The 15,608-nt window shown below is 39.4% G+C and overlaps 1 protein-coding gene across 2 annotated transcripts in view; it reads left to right on the forward strand.

The window, feature by feature from the left end:
• The window catches only part of vwde (von Willebrand factor D and EGF domains), a 175,078-nt gene that overhangs the window by 103,228 nt on the left and 56,242 nt on the right, over window positions 1–15,608 (forward strand). For both annotated transcript variants that reach the window (XM_033045672.1, XM_033045662.1), the window contains exons 11-17: window positions 2,610–2,818; window positions 3,325–4,298; window positions 5,459–5,595; window positions 8,157–8,315; window positions 11,367–11,471; window positions 13,793–13,907; window positions 14,687–14,937. In XM_033045672.1, coding sequence (XP_032901563.1) covers window positions 2,610–2,818; window positions 3,325–4,298; window positions 5,459–5,595; window positions 8,157–8,315; window positions 11,367–11,471; window positions 13,793–13,907; window positions 14,687–14,937 — 1,950 coding nt within the window. The remainder of the gene's footprint in view (window positions 1–2,609; window positions 2,819–3,324; window positions 4,299–5,458; window positions 5,596–8,156; window positions 8,316–11,366; window positions 11,472–13,792; window positions 13,908–14,686; window positions 14,938–15,608) is intronic.

A 15,608-nucleotide genomic window follows, 5' to 3' on the forward strand; every position in this document is an offset into this window, starting at 1 on the left:
TTTTGGCTAGTTTTACTTATGATTACTTTTACTCATTTTTAAATCAATTCCAATAGTATAAAAACAGCATGATGAAGATAGTTACAAATATAGATCATGCATTAAACTCGTGTATTATTAATAGAACAATGGTTTAAAAAAATCTACAAGTAAAAACAAATCTACATGTTAGAAAATAAACTCACCAATGTTTGGCTTTCAATGTGAAGACTGTAATGTGACCATAATGCAAAGGAGTGTGGATGATGTTGTGAAGCTGTTGTCAAATCCCATGTAAGTTATTTGAGTGAACTTGTGTTGTGTCTTCGCAAACACCAGTCCACTGGGATAACTTACATGGGATGAGATTTCATTATACATGAAAGTTCTTTATATCAGGTCAGGTCGGGGGGGGAGTTTGCCCCGCCACGGGTACCATGTAATCCCATGCTACCTGCTCCATGGTCGGATAGTCGGCGACTAAACCTTCTCCCCCACCTGTTTTGCCAGGTGAGGAGGGGAACGTGGACCCCCAGCAGGACCAAAAACACGACCTGCCAAAGGGCGGATGAGCTTCTAGCGAGCCAATGGCCATCCACACTTCAGTAGAAGTTGCAATCACTGTCGTACATAGCATTGTAAGGAATGATGATAAAGCACACACACCAAAATCCTATACTTCCAGCGGCGGGATTCAGCAGGAACTGGAGGACAGAGATGTGTGGTGCGTCCGTCACCATTCCCGTTGGAAACCAGCACCACTGTGTCGCTAATGTTTTCAACGATGATGATGATATACATGATTAATTTTCAGCAAATGCATTGGAGTCAAGAGATGCATTCCTATCATGGATGTTGTTATCTGACGCCTAAATTAGATCGAACCTTGACATGCCTGGGGCATTACTATGTGCCCGTACTGATCACATGGATTGGAGTGTAAGCGGATGGGCACAGCATCATTGAGGCCCGTTGAGAACTTTTTAAACCAATATCTTAACGTCTAGGTTACTGCTGGCTGGAGAGGCAGCAGGAAGTATACCACGGCTCAATTGTTGCAAATTGCACAGATTCAGTTTTATCATATCAACCTGCAGTTAAACTCCCTGAGCTCAACCATGTAGGGATTCTGCCCTCCATATATATCAGGGAAATTATTAATACTATCAGTGTGAGCTTTCTGTTGTTCTGCTCATCAATCATACACCTGTATCCTGTATGATCTTTGGAAGGCATTGTGTTTAATAATAAATTGAGTCCAAATTATCATACTTTACATAGAGGATGAGGTGCTGCAGGGAACTCTTCGAGAAACCAACTGAATTGGCCATCCTGTAAGACAGCATATGTCAGCAGTGCAGCAAAGTACTGACTTGGCAGCTTTCTCTGAGTCTGTTCCAGGAATTAGAGTAATAGTTATACAAAAACGGGCCTTGCGGTCCAACTCATCCATGCTGACCAAGACAATTCATCAAAACTAATCCCACTTGCCAGTGCGTGGCCCTTATCCAAACCTTACCAATCCATGTACCTGTCCAAATGTCTTTTTAATGTTGTTATTGCACCTGCCTCAACTACTATTTCTGGCAGCTTGTTCCATATACCTGCCAGCTTCTGTGTGTAAACAAAAAAATTGCCCCTCATGACCCCTAGGGCATGGTGCAGCTGGTAGAGCCGCTACCTCATAGGGCCAGAGACCCATGTTCGGATCTCGGATGTTGTCTGTAGAGAGCTTGCGTGTTTTTCCTGGATAGGTTTCCTCTCGGTGCTCTGATTTTTTTTCCCATATCCCAGGTTTGTAGGTCAATAAACCTTTGTAAATTGCCACGAGTGTGTAGGGACTGGATATAAAAATTAGATCTTAGATCCAGTGTGATTGGGTAATCGGTGGTTGGCGTGGGCCATGTTTCAGCCATAAAGATTGCTGCAGCCTTATCAGTAACCATTATCGTAATAAAAGGAAGGCTCATTCCTGGATGATGCAGCCTACTTTTGCCACTTTTGCCTATTTGCTGTATTTATCTATTGGGCAAATTCTCCCTGCTCCCTTGTTGTCAAAAGATAAATGCAATCATATTTTTTCATATTTGTGGGATTCCCCAGGTTGATGCGTGCACCTATGTTGCACACACTCACTGCTAAAATTTTACTTCAGTGTCCCAGTCCCCATCCTGATCAAACAACTCATCAGAAATGGTAGTCATTAGCCTCAGTTCATTTTAGATTGTGGGAAAGCAAAATTGTGGATCTTGTCTCCATGTAATATAAACCCATAATCTAAGGTCTAACATGATCTTGGAATGAGGCACTATTATCAGTTTTGTTCTCATGATTTCCCCAGTGTTTTCAAATGTAATAAATGATCCATATGAAGCATTGTTTGGTGACAAACCAATCCCAAACAGAAACACATAATCTGTATTGGCACTCTGAGTTCTGATCAATTCCCTGACGCATTATAATGTTACTATGTTTTGGTAATTGGGATTGAAATACATAATTTCTGTTTACAACATCATTGGAAAATATGTTTTAGTGTTGGATTTAATTGGATTTGCATGGAAATAAACAAGTATATTAAATAAATGAATAAACATTGGCTTATTCTACAATTATGTTTGTTCATATAGATCACATTTTCTACTGGAACATTCATCCGGGCTGATGTGGGTGAATGGGGAATGAGTTTAACACTCAGAGCACCTGCCATTGATTTCCAAAATACCAGAGGTCTTTGTGGGACTTTTGATGGTGATAAGAGTAATGATTTTCAAAATTCAAACGGGCCCTTTGTTGAAGAAGAGATTGACAATCTTGATGTTTTCATTGAAAGTTGGAGGTATGTTTAACATTCAATTTGCAGCTTAAAATGAGGGATAAGTTTTCATTGACATCAGAGATTGCTAATTTGATAGAGCGTATTCACCCTCTGCCTGCAAGCCTAAATGATTTCCCTTCCAATAATTTTAATGGAATACATTTACAAAGAACTCCTCTCTAGGAATTGCATTCCTCTCTATGCAATGGTCCTTGTCAAAATATATATTTGGGAAAAAAAGTAATTGCTAATTTATCACTGGTTTGTACAAGTGTATCACATCAACTATTCACTGAACTTTCTAATGTAATTGTATACATTTTCTTCCTATATATTGCAAAAATCTGCTCATCTGTCCATTATTAGTATTTTGTGGAAAGGATGATTAATAAATATCGGGATAAAATTAAATTTAAATCTCTTTATAAGCGCATTTGAAAAATATAGTGTAATATACATTTTATCCTGAACTTGTCTGCACCAGATCTGTAAACACACTAATTTTTTTTCTGCTTACATTTTGACAGAATTATGCCAGGAAAGAGTCTATTTGACAGAACTGTGGCTTCACCTATTACTATCAAAAGGAACCGTTATTGTAGCTGTAGCACTGAGTCAATAATGCTGCAGCCGTCTTCAAATAAACTTGATTCCGTTCCTCAATCTGGAATTCCATTGGCCTGTACAGGCAACGAAAATGTGAGATTTTACAATTTAATACCAGTGTTGGATGTTACAGCAGAGTATATCAGTACTGTCGAGTTGAATAGAGGAATTAGCAGGCGCCATGCTGAAAACAAAATTACATCTCCCATTTTAACAGATATCTATTATACCAGTAGAAGCAAACAAAATCAAACGATCCACTTTGCAAGGGTCTCTTATGTTCAAAAAAAAGATACCATACTGAGAAAACGAGGAATATCAAGGGAACACAAAAGGAACAAACATAAAGGCAACTCCAACCATCATAGAAGACGGAAACGCCAAAATTACTATGAAAACATACCCACTTTCCCTTTTCAAAGTCTTACTCAAACTGACTTGGAAGGATTTAGTTACTTTTTTCCTGAGGACCATATTTCTGACTTTCAACAAGAGATCTTACCTTCCTGGCCCACACCTTCTGGGTTGACAGAATCAAAGGCATTTAATTTTTGCGAACAGATGGTTGCCAATTCCAGCATTGGTCGAGCCTGTGGAGAGATGCTTGGCCAACGATACACGGATGTTATAGATATCTGTATCTTGGACCTTCAGCTTAAGGATGATCTCAGTTGGGCAAATAGAGGCCTCAGTTTATTGGAAAATGAATGTGAAAGGAAGCTTTTGGAAGCTGGGTTCTTTCATGAAAGCGACAATGGGGACTTGTCCAAAGTACCTCAAGACATTTTATCTGCGCTAAGGTGTCCCAATTTTTGCAGTAGCAATGGTGAATGTATTGAGTGGGGCTGTGCCTGTTTTCCAGGCTTCAGCACCTATGACTGCAGCGTTTTAGTTGGTAAGTATTGCGTCAGAGATAATCAAACAATGAAATTTAGGAAACATTCTTATTTCATTCGTATGTGCAGTGTTTAGCACAATTGTTGAAACTCTCTTTGGAATTATTAGCAATTTGTTTGTGAGGATATTTGAGTTTGCAAGTTCTGTTCCCCACTCTGCTCCTTGTGAAATAAAACTGAAAAGAACAATGAGGTGTTCAGCTGTCTAGCAGAAAATGCCCAGAGTGAGTCTGGTAATGTCCCACTTATTCTACACACTAGGTCCTCTCATGGCTCTCATTCCCCAGCTCAGTGGGGAATGAAGGAATTAAATATGTATGCATTTAATGGGAAAAAATCATGCAGGAAATAGTTAGTTTGGAAAAGGGTCAAGAGTGTTATACTGTTATATGTCCCAAATAGAACAATGACATTCTCACTTGCAGCAGCACAACAGAATATGTAAACATAGTACACTGTAAACAATATAATAAATGGGAAAAGAAAATGGTCTGTGTGTGTGTGTGTATATATATACTGTATATGTATATGCATGCATATGTATATGTATATGTGTGTATAAATATACTGTATGCATACATATGTATATATGTGTGTGTATATATATATGTATGCATATATATATATATATATGTATGCATATATATATATGTGCATATATTTATACACACATATACAGTATATATATATACACACACTCACATGCACACGCATATTATGCATACGCATGCACACACATTTTATGCATACGCATAAAAACAAACAACAATAGTGTAATAATAACAATAATAGTCTATGTACCAGAGCTTATTGGAGGTTTTAGTGTTTAATAGCTTGATAGCTGCAGGGAAGAAGCTGTTCCTGAACCTGGACGTTATAGTTTTCAGGCTCCTGTACCACCTTCTCGATGGCAAAGGTGAAACGAGTGTGCGGCCAGGGGTGGTGTGGGTCTCTGATGATGCTGACTGTCTTTTTGAGGCAGCGACTCCTGTAAATCCCTGAGATGGTGGGGTGGTCAGAACCTGTGGTGGACTGGGCAGTGTTCACAACTTTTTGCAGTCTTCTTTGCTGCTGGGCAGAATGCAAATGTAAATTTGTGCAAGATTCAAATTCTGCAGATGTACAATTTAATCCTTGTTTTATAATGTCAATATCGAAGATCAGCTTCCTGAGATCACAGAGTTGGAGAATTCTGGGTTGTGTGATGTTCGACAGTTTGACTGTACCACTGTGAGAATCTTCGGCCGTGGGTTCATGGAGTCTGCAAGTTTAACGTGTGAAATCATTAAGTTACATGTAAGTTCTTCAAACATTTGTAAAATATTGTGAGGGGTTGACAAAATTTCAAACAATATTTGGGGTGAAATTAAGGTACCCCTGTAAAACTGAAACTTAGCTAAAGACAGCAGTAAATTTTCATTTCAACACAATTTTGTTACAGTTCAAAATTAACAATTCCCCTGCTTTATCCAAGTAAAATGTGTGATTTGTTCAGACTTGGAAGTCTTTGAAGCTGTGTTTATGATAGATCATATAGTGAATAGAACTGTTAATCTGGAGACTTCAGCTGATTAATTTACAGAGGCTGTAGGTAGAGAAGTTAGCCATTTTGTTCAATAATCCATGCCAACATTTCTGTCCATTCAGTTTCCTCCCACGTTCCTCATCTGAATCTATCTGTGTGACTTATTTTCCCGTCACCCTTGCATATTTATTCAAGTCCCCTTAAATACACCAGAATAGTCATTCAACCACTATCTCAAGTGGTCAGTTACACATTATCAAAGGCAGAGTCCCATTGTCCCAGACTCCAGCTGACAATGTGAAACCAGCAGATCCCATCTAACTACAAGGTGATCTCTGCCCAACATCCAAATCCTGTCTTTTTTCCAGGTTTTATCCCTCCGCTGCTGTTGAAACTCAAGCTGAAAACTTGTGAAAGTACGTATTTCTAGACTAGCTGCAATCAGCACTGACACAGATCAATTAGCTTTTGAGGAATGGAGGAATTCAAGAGTCTTGGAGTTCTGCTGCTTGCCCAAATCACTCCAACATAATTTAATAACTCTTTGCCCTGAGCTATTCAGGCAATTGTGAAAGTGGTCACTACAACAGCAGCATTCAATAGGGAGCCATAGAATGGCACTTTTTCAAACCACACCAATTGAGTTATTTTATTTTAATTCAACGTAAAGATACAGCATGGAAACAGGACCTATGTATGAACAAATTTGTACCAAACAACAATTACCCGTACACTAGTTCTATCATACACACTAGGGACAATTTTATACAGAAGCTAATTGACCTACAAACCACCTCTTTGAAATGTAGCAGGAAACTGGAGCACCCGGAGAAAACCCACATGGTCACCGGTTGAGTGTACAAACTCAATACAGACAGCACCTGTAGTCAGGATCGAACCTGGGTCTCTGGTGCTGTAAGGCAGCATCTCTACCGCCTCGCCACAGTGCCGCCCAGCGGTTCTCGTTCATGTGTGTGTGTGTTCACATATGAGAGATGTAGCTGGAGCAGTTAATGTCATGAAAAGATGTATGGACTCTTATTGTACTCATAAATATATTGTAGGTTTATAAAAATGTATGGCATGTATATAAAAACAAACAATTTGAATCTTAGTGGGATTTATTAACAATCTCCCATCTTCATCAAGGTTGTCTACTCTTAATAAAATTCTCAGAATCACATCGTGTTATATAGAAAACAAACCAAAAACTGATGGTGTGTGAAAGATGACTGGTCAAAGCTATTACAATTAATTATGTGTTAGTCAAATGAAGGCAGGTTAGTCTTTCATTATTCAGACATTTTCAAGTGCTCTGAATTAACTTCAGTTTTAATTCAATGACCCTAAGCCAAATTAATTACAACTACCGCAATGTGAACGTTCTAAACCAGCGCGTTCCACAGGATCTCACTAGAAAGCTGATTTAAATGGGCATTTATTTACAGCAATTAAACACTAAATTCCTTCCATTTAGCCTATAAATTAATGTAAATGAGATTTAAAAATCATGTTTTATTGTGAATTATTTGTGAATATTATTTGGACATTTAGGCTATTTAAAAATGTTAATCATTTATTAAGAAATGGATAGATGTTTAGATCTAGTAATTGAAGTCTGAAATTAGCTACAATTAGGTAACTAACTAATTATATGCTTTAATTTCAGGTCATCCAAGTAAGATTATTTTATATTTGTTTCAGAATGCTTCAATCTATGATAACTGAAAATTTCATTCAGTTCTCTTAATTTTTAAGAAAGTTATGGGCTTTTGACTGTTCACGATCACAGCTTTTTTGTTATGTCCATAGAAAATCAATAGGGAACAAGATGCTCATTTCCCAGTATGAAAATGGCCATAACTTTTTTGCAGGCTATATTGCCTTAGCAGATAAAATTACAATTCAGATATTCAAGCACCTAAATTAGATAATACGTCTTTTAAATAGCAGAGGAAAATTTGACATATTTACATTTCCAATGGATTCTTTGTTATTCTTCTTTTCAATGCATTGGGAATGGTTTAACTAATTTTCCAGCTTGTTGGGGGTTGGTAATGAACACATCGTATGATTTAGCCTCATCAGTTGGGTAAAACTGTTATGTAAAAGGAAGACAACTGCCTCATGTGCAATAGGATGGCTCCCCATTCTTTGTCAATCCAGACCAAGTCCAAGCAAAATAGAATGAACCATAAAGAACATTTGTACTCCGAGGATAAAGTTGGGCTTTTCAAAGATCAGAACTTTAAGGAACCAAGTTTAGTTATCAATATTTTTTAAAGAGAATTACGTTTTTTTTTAAAATTTATTTTTGTCTGATTGATTGCAGATTGTCGATGATGAGTGGATTCCAACTATGTCACAGCTGTCAAAGGCAGCTTTCTTGAGTGGTCAAGCTGTGGACTGCCTAATTCCCTCTGAGGTTGGTCAACCATTTGAAAACATTGTCCTCGCCGATGCCAAGCCAATTTCAAGATGGCAAGTCAAGGTACAATATGGCAAATGTATAAATAAATTGGATTCAAAAAGTGTGTTGGAACCAAATTCTGATAATTGTATATGTAATTTGTGACAATCACTCTTTCACGTATTCAGCATTTAAATACATTTTCACAACAGTTGTACTTTTTAAACTAATTTGCACTTCTCCCATATCATTTGTAACATTTGTAAATGCTGCATTTTCTACCACTTTAATGTTACTACCTTTTAGTTTTTATCCCAAGAAAGCTAACATTATCTGTTTTCCTGTTATAGATATAGCCATTGATGTGAAAATGAGATTAAACCTTTTTGCCCACAAAAAGGGAGTTACTTTATAACACTTATATGAAGTAAATTGGCAATTTTGTTACGATCAAAACACAAAGTGCTGGGTTAACTTAGCAAGTCTGGCAGCATCTGTAAAGGGAATTGACAGGCAACGTTTCTGATCATGATCCTTCTTCAGACCCTACACTTCAGGCCCCATGAGTCTGAAGAAAACGCCTGACCCAAACATCTGTTCCCTCCACAGATGCTGCCTGTCCCAGTGAGTTATTCGAGCATTTTGTGGTTTGCTCAAAGTTCTAGCATCTGCAGTTCATTATGTTAATGTATTAATATAAATAAAACAGCAAAGAACGACTAATGATGTGGGGGAGAATGGAGGGGATAGGTTGTTGGAGGTCACCGAAAATTAGAGAATTCAACGTTCATACCTTTGGATTGTAAGCTACCCAAGCAAAATAGGAGGTGCTGTTCCTCCAGTTTGTGTTTGGCTATACTCTGGTAATGGAGGAGGCTCACGACAGGAAGATCAGTATGGGATTGTGAAGAGAGGTTAAAATGATTAGCAACCGGGAGATCCGGTAGGCTTTGGGTGACCGAGTGCAAGTGTTTGGTGAAATGGTCGCCAAGTCTTTGCACTGTACTTGAGGCCACATCGGGAACACCTGATGCAGTAGATGAGGTTAGAGGAGTTGCACGTGACCCTCTGACCCACCTGGAAGGACTGCTGGGATCCCTGGATGGATGTGAGAGAGGAGGCATTGGGATAGGTGTTACATCTCCTGCACTTGCAGGGGAAAATACTCGGGGAGGGGGTGATTTGAATGACTACCGACCAGTAACCCTCACCTCAGTGGTCATGAAATGCTTCGAGAGGCTGATCAAGGACCACATCTGCGCCTTCCTCCCTCGCAACATGGATCTGCTGCAGTTCACATACCGTCCAAACAGATCCATGGATGATGCGGTCTCCCAGGTTTTGCACACCTCTCTCTCTTACCGTGACAGCCAGAAGGGGGGCTACGTGAGGATGCTGTTCATTGATTTCAGTTCAGCTTTCAACGACATAGTCCCCACCAGACTTGCTTAGAAGCTGCTGGAACTGGGACTGAACACTCCCCTGTGTGTCTGGGTCATGGACTTTCTGACCGCCAGGCATCAGGTGGTCAAGATGGGTAGACATACCTCCAACCCCTCACCCTGAACACAGGATCCCCCCAGGGTTGCGTCCTCAGCCCCCTACTGTACTCCCTGTACACACATGATTGTGTGGCCTGGTTCACCTCCAACTCCATCATCAAGTTTGCTGATGACACAGTGGTAGTGGGCCTGATCTCCGATAACGATGAGAAGGCCTACCTGGAGGAGGTGGCTGACCAGGCACTCTAGTGTCAGAACAACAGCCTCCTCTTGAATGTCACTAAAACTAAGGAGCTGATTGTGGATCTTAGAAGGGCACAACAACCGAGGACATACAAGCCACTGGGGATAAATGGGACTACTGTGGATAGGGTGAGCAGCTTTAAATACCTGGGAGTCCACATCACAGAGGATCTGACTTGGACAACACACACTGCCACACTGGTGAGAAAGGCAAGGCAGTGCCTTTACCACCTCAGAGTCTCTCTGAGGATCCTTCAATCCTTCTACTCTGGTGCTGTAGAAAGCATCCTGACTGGAAACATCTCTATCTGGTTTAGCAACAGCTCTGCTCAGGACAGGAAGACCCTGCAGAGAATAGTGCGTTCGGCCGAACGCACCACGGGAACTACAATCCCCCACACCCCGCCCCCTGCAGGACCTATACACCAGGAGGTGCAGATCCAGAGCCTGCAAGATCATGAAGGACCCCTACCATCCCAGCAATGGACTGTTCCAGCTGCTGCGGTCGGGCAAGCGCCTCCGCTGTCACGCAGCAAAAACAGAGAGGCTGAGATGGAGTTTCTTCCCACAGGCCATCGGGAAGTTCCAGCTCTATAAATAAACTCTGATCTCAGCAGGGCGTAAATATTATTGTGTCCTTTTTTTAATGTAAATACTGGCTCTGTTCTGTTGTTTTGCACAATCCCACGGGCATTGCCACTTTCATTTCACTATACATCTTGTATGTGTATGTGACAAATAAAGTTGACTTGACTTGACTTGTTTGGGAAGGGATGAATGAACCAAAACGTTGCAGAGGGAGCGGTCTCTGCAGAAGGTGGAAAGGGGTGGAGATGGAAAGATGTGACTGGTTGTGGGATCACACATTCGATGAATTTGGTTTACTTTTTTCAAACTTCCCTGTGTTCAGGGAAGGTTTTATTAAATTAGTAAATGTAATTTGTTTAAAAAGGGAGAGGTAAAGAAGCCAATTAACTACATGACATTTAGCTCAATATCTGTCATGGGAAAATGTTTAACAGCTGTTAATAAAGATATTGTAGTCGCTGTTAGAAAACTTCAAGATAATCAGTCACAGTCAGCTTGTTTTTGTGAAATGGAAATTGCATTTAATCGACATTGGAGTTCATTGAAAAGTAAGATGAAAAGAAAGAGAATCCATGGACCCACACTATATTCAGAATCTCTGAAGACATTTCACAAAATGCTGCACTTAAGGTCATTGCAAGAAATGAATGTTCATGGGATAGAGGGCAAGTTATTGTCTTGGACAGAAGATTGATTAATTAATAGAAAAGAGAAATTAGGCATAAACTGGTCATTTTCTGGTTAGCACAACATAATATGTGGTGTGTAAGACCTCAATTAATTATTTTTTCTCCGGCAGATTTCAAATGATGGGTACACATTCAGCAATTCTCAGTTTTTAACATTATTCGATGGAATTTGTCAAATTTGTGAGCCAAGCTTGGATGGACTCTGTACTTTAAAGGTAATACCAGACTGGATTATTGAACCATCCAAAATACGGTTGTATATCAATAGCAGGAGTTTGAAGGAATTACTTTTGGTTAATAAGCATCTTGTAAAAGCTCAGATGGAGGTCATTTGGCCCATGAGATCTATGTCAGATCCCAGGGAAGCATTCCCATTATTCCCATTCGCTTTCCTTATTTTCCCGTTCCCCTGAATATTATTCTCACACATGCCCATTATCGCCCATTTTGTTTCTTTAAAAAAAAAAATATTAATCCACACTAAGGGGTATTTTAAAGTAGCCAAATCAAGCAGAACATCTTTGGAAGATGGGAGAAAACTGGACCATTGAGAAGAAACTCTTCCTAGGCAGCATCCAGGGTGAGGATCAAACCCAGATCCATGTAGCTTTGAGACAGCAGCATTATCTGCTGCACTACAGGCACTCTGAATACTGATCAGTCCTTTGTGCCAATTAGCTGCCTGGTCCTTTAAGCTCAGTTACATATTTGACAATAGCAGTTGCTAGAAAACTGAAATAAAACAGAATATTCCAGAAACACACAACAGTGTCTTCAGAAGAAGAAATTGAGTTTTAGGTCAGAGACCTTACTTCGGAATGGAGAAAGGAAAAAAAGCAGGTTAATTTTAAGTTGTACAGAAATGGAAAAGGAATGACTGGGACAAAAGGAATATCTCTGATAAGGTGGTCAAGATTACCAAGAAGATTCCAAGGTTCATAGAGCAGTCTGGTTAATAGATTTATGAGGGGAATTAGAAAAAAATAAAATAAATAGATGTACATGTTGAAGCTATGTGATGTAGTCCAGAGTTGTACTGAAAGTGGGAAATACAAGCATAATGTAGACACAAAGAACTCCAAATGCCGGTTTACAAAAAAAGACACAAAGTGCTGGAGTAACTCAGCCGGTCAGGCAGCATCTCTGGAAAACATGGATGGACGAAATTTTGTGTCAAGAACACCTCCTTTCTGATGAATGTAATTTCCATCATTGATGCCTCTTTCAATACATAAATCACATTTGGGTATGTGTTTACCCCGAATGGCAATGCTTAGACGTAATTCAGGTTTTAAAGAAAGTGAAGAATGCAAAGTGCTGCAGTAACATAGCAGGTCAGGCAGCATCTATGGAGGACATGGACAGGTTTCAGGTCGGGACCCAGAAGAGTGAATATTTATAGAGCTCTTTATTTATAGAGCTGGACCTTCCTCGACCAGGGCTGCCACCTGAAATTGCCACTTCTAGCCCCTGCCTGTAAGGACTGCACCAATCCCAGATATGTAGGGCTAATGAGGCTGGCTTTCCGCACCCAGTAGTCAAGCAGCAAAGTTCAAATGATGACAGTGCCTTGCATAATGTAGTCCTTAGACCCCCATGTCCAAAAATCCCTCCAACTGGCTTTGACTAGTTAAACTAGGCTTATTTGTTCACTGTTAAAGCTATGATGTTGTTTAGCAGTTTAACCATGCCTTTGGTATTAACAACACTAAAACATTATCATTAAAATAAAATTGTAATATTCATTAATTATGTATTAAATATCTGTAAATGATTAAAACATTAAAATATGAACCCAGAATGCTGCCTCGATTATAGGGTATTATTTATATGGAGAGGTTAGACAAACCTGGATTGTTTTTCATACAAAGTCTGAAGTTGAGGGGAGACTCAAGTATACGAAATTATGAAAGGCAGAGGCAGGTTAAACAATCAGAACCAATTTCCCAGGCTGGAAATGTCAAAGACTAGAGGGCATTGCTTTAAATTGAGAGGGGCAAAGTTTAAAGGAGATGTGTAGGGCAAGTTTTTTTTTTTTTTTTACCCCTTTGAAATGAATGAAGTATCTAATAGGTTTCCCAGGTGTAAAATAATTTCTTCAGCAACACCGAGTCAACATAAATCTGGCCTTTCCCTCCGAGAATGTCTCAATGTCGACATTTTTCCAGTCAAAGGGCATAGCTGCAGAAATATTGCTGAGGGTGTTTTGGGTCGGGACTAATCAAGTACCTATTTATGCTAAATTCTGTTTTCCAAAAGTCAGTCCATAGCTGTCTATGCCAGTGTTTTAAATAGTCGTGTAAATCTTAAGAATTTGTGTTTTCTCCACCCTGTCGGGAAATAGTATAATATATTTGTATACTAGAAGTACTTATAGTATTAGTTACACTTGCAAGATGGAAGCTTGGGAATTGAATGGGACCATAAAAGGAGGTTGATGGGCAGCACATTGGGCACCAATCCTTTAAAGCATATGCTTATTTAGCTACACTACAGGTTCCGATCAAATTTATTTTTTACAATCTTATTGTTCCAGGAGAACACATGCATTATTGATGGACTCTGCTATGGTGTAGGGGATCTTAATCCAAGTAGCCCCTGCCTTTTGTGCAGACCAGCCACATCCAAATTCGAGTGGACAATTACTGAAAGTAAGCTGCTTTACTTTCCATGATTTCGATTTGCTTCTGGAGAAATCTGTCTTTATTTTTGCTTTTGTTATAATTGGAATATCAGGAAGCAACAAGTTTAATGTCAACCACTGTAACACATATGTCATTCATGCAATTTATTTTTCATTGACCAACGGCAATATATGCAGAAAAATAATCCAGACCACACACATTTCAGTAAAGAAAATGAACGTTGCCTACACTATCATGTCTGTCACTCATGGAATTTATTTTTCATTGGCTAAATACTAACATGTTAAAAACAAAATTCAGTTCACTCAAATTTCAGGTGAGTATGAGCCAGAGTGAATAATTTCTCAAAATATGCATCCATGATCTGTAGCAAGTGCTGTGGCAGGAAATCTCTCCCTAATTATTTATGTCTATGTATAATGTAAAGACTGTTAAGGATCTTGGGCAAAATTCTCTTGCAAAAACAGAGAAACCAACTAACATTGCTCAAACCAAATATTTCCACCAAAAAATATTATGTATGTCACGGTTCCAGTCCAATTCCATATGCTACGCACTTCAGTCGGATCTAAATTTCTGCCAATGATTCATACTTCGGGCCACCCTGTATTGTGTGCACCAATGTAGACATTGCCACTAGTTAGAGAATTAGGTGACCAGACCTCAGAATGGACTGCCCTCCCAAGTGTAGATTTAACTGCTGGCTGAGCTGTCCTATAACTGCTAGAGAGTGTTCTTTGCATTATTTTTGCCTGTTGTAAATTGCTGATCTTTTATTTTTGCAGATAACCTGCCCCCAAAATTTCAACCTCCACATGATAAACTACTTACGTTTGTTGGTGAACATTTTGTGTACCAATTCTTGGCTTCTGACCCAGAAGGTTCTGCTGTTGTTTTCAACATGGATTCTGGTCCCCAGGATGCTAGTCTGTCTCCTGCAGGACTACTAGTATGGAGAGTTTCTTTCCAGGAATTACAGGGCTTCACGTTTTCACTTACAGATGACTGCAATGCCGAAACGAAAGTGTCAGTGGAGGTAAGGAGTATCAAGTGGGTGAAGTAAGCTCCTCTTAAGGTTTTGAGCACTAATATATTGTCTTGTGATGGATCTATTGTCAATTTTCACTCAAGGAAAGGTTCAACTTGTCATTGGATGGCCACATTTTCCTACTCCTGAATAATATAAATGTTAAGAAATGTTAAGTTTCTCAGAAGTCAGTACTTCTGAAGGAAAATGGTTATGTTCAGTCACTCCACATATATCAATCTCTGCCATGCAAACCCCATTCATTTGAATGGAAACTCCCAGATCTGAGAGATACGATATGTATGCATGCAGATAGAGAGGAGCTGATTGGGGACAGTCCACATGGTTTTGTACATTGGAGATTGTGTCTTATGAATCTGATATGTGTCTTATGAATCTAAGAAGCAGAGGATGATGGTGGATGGTTATTTTTCAGATATTAGGCCTGTGACTATGATTGGTGCTGAGCCCATTGCTGTTCGTTATTTTATCATTGATTTGGATGTAACAGGCATGAATAGTACATTTTCAGATGGCCCAAAAGTGGGTGGTATCGTAGGTAACAATGATGGTTATCACAATTACAGCAAGATCATAATCAACTGAGCAAGTGGGCTGAGGAATGGTTAATAGACTTTAATTCAGATAAGTGAGTGGTGTTGCACTTCGGGAAGTCGAAA

Source organism: Amblyraja radiata, chromosome 2 (genome assembly GCF_010909765.2).
Source record: "Amblyraja radiata isolate CabotCenter1 chromosome 2, sAmbRad1.1.pri, whole genome shotgun sequence".
Lineage (NCBI taxonomy): Eukaryota > Metazoa > Chordata > Chondrichthyes > Rajiformes > Rajidae > Amblyraja > Amblyraja radiata.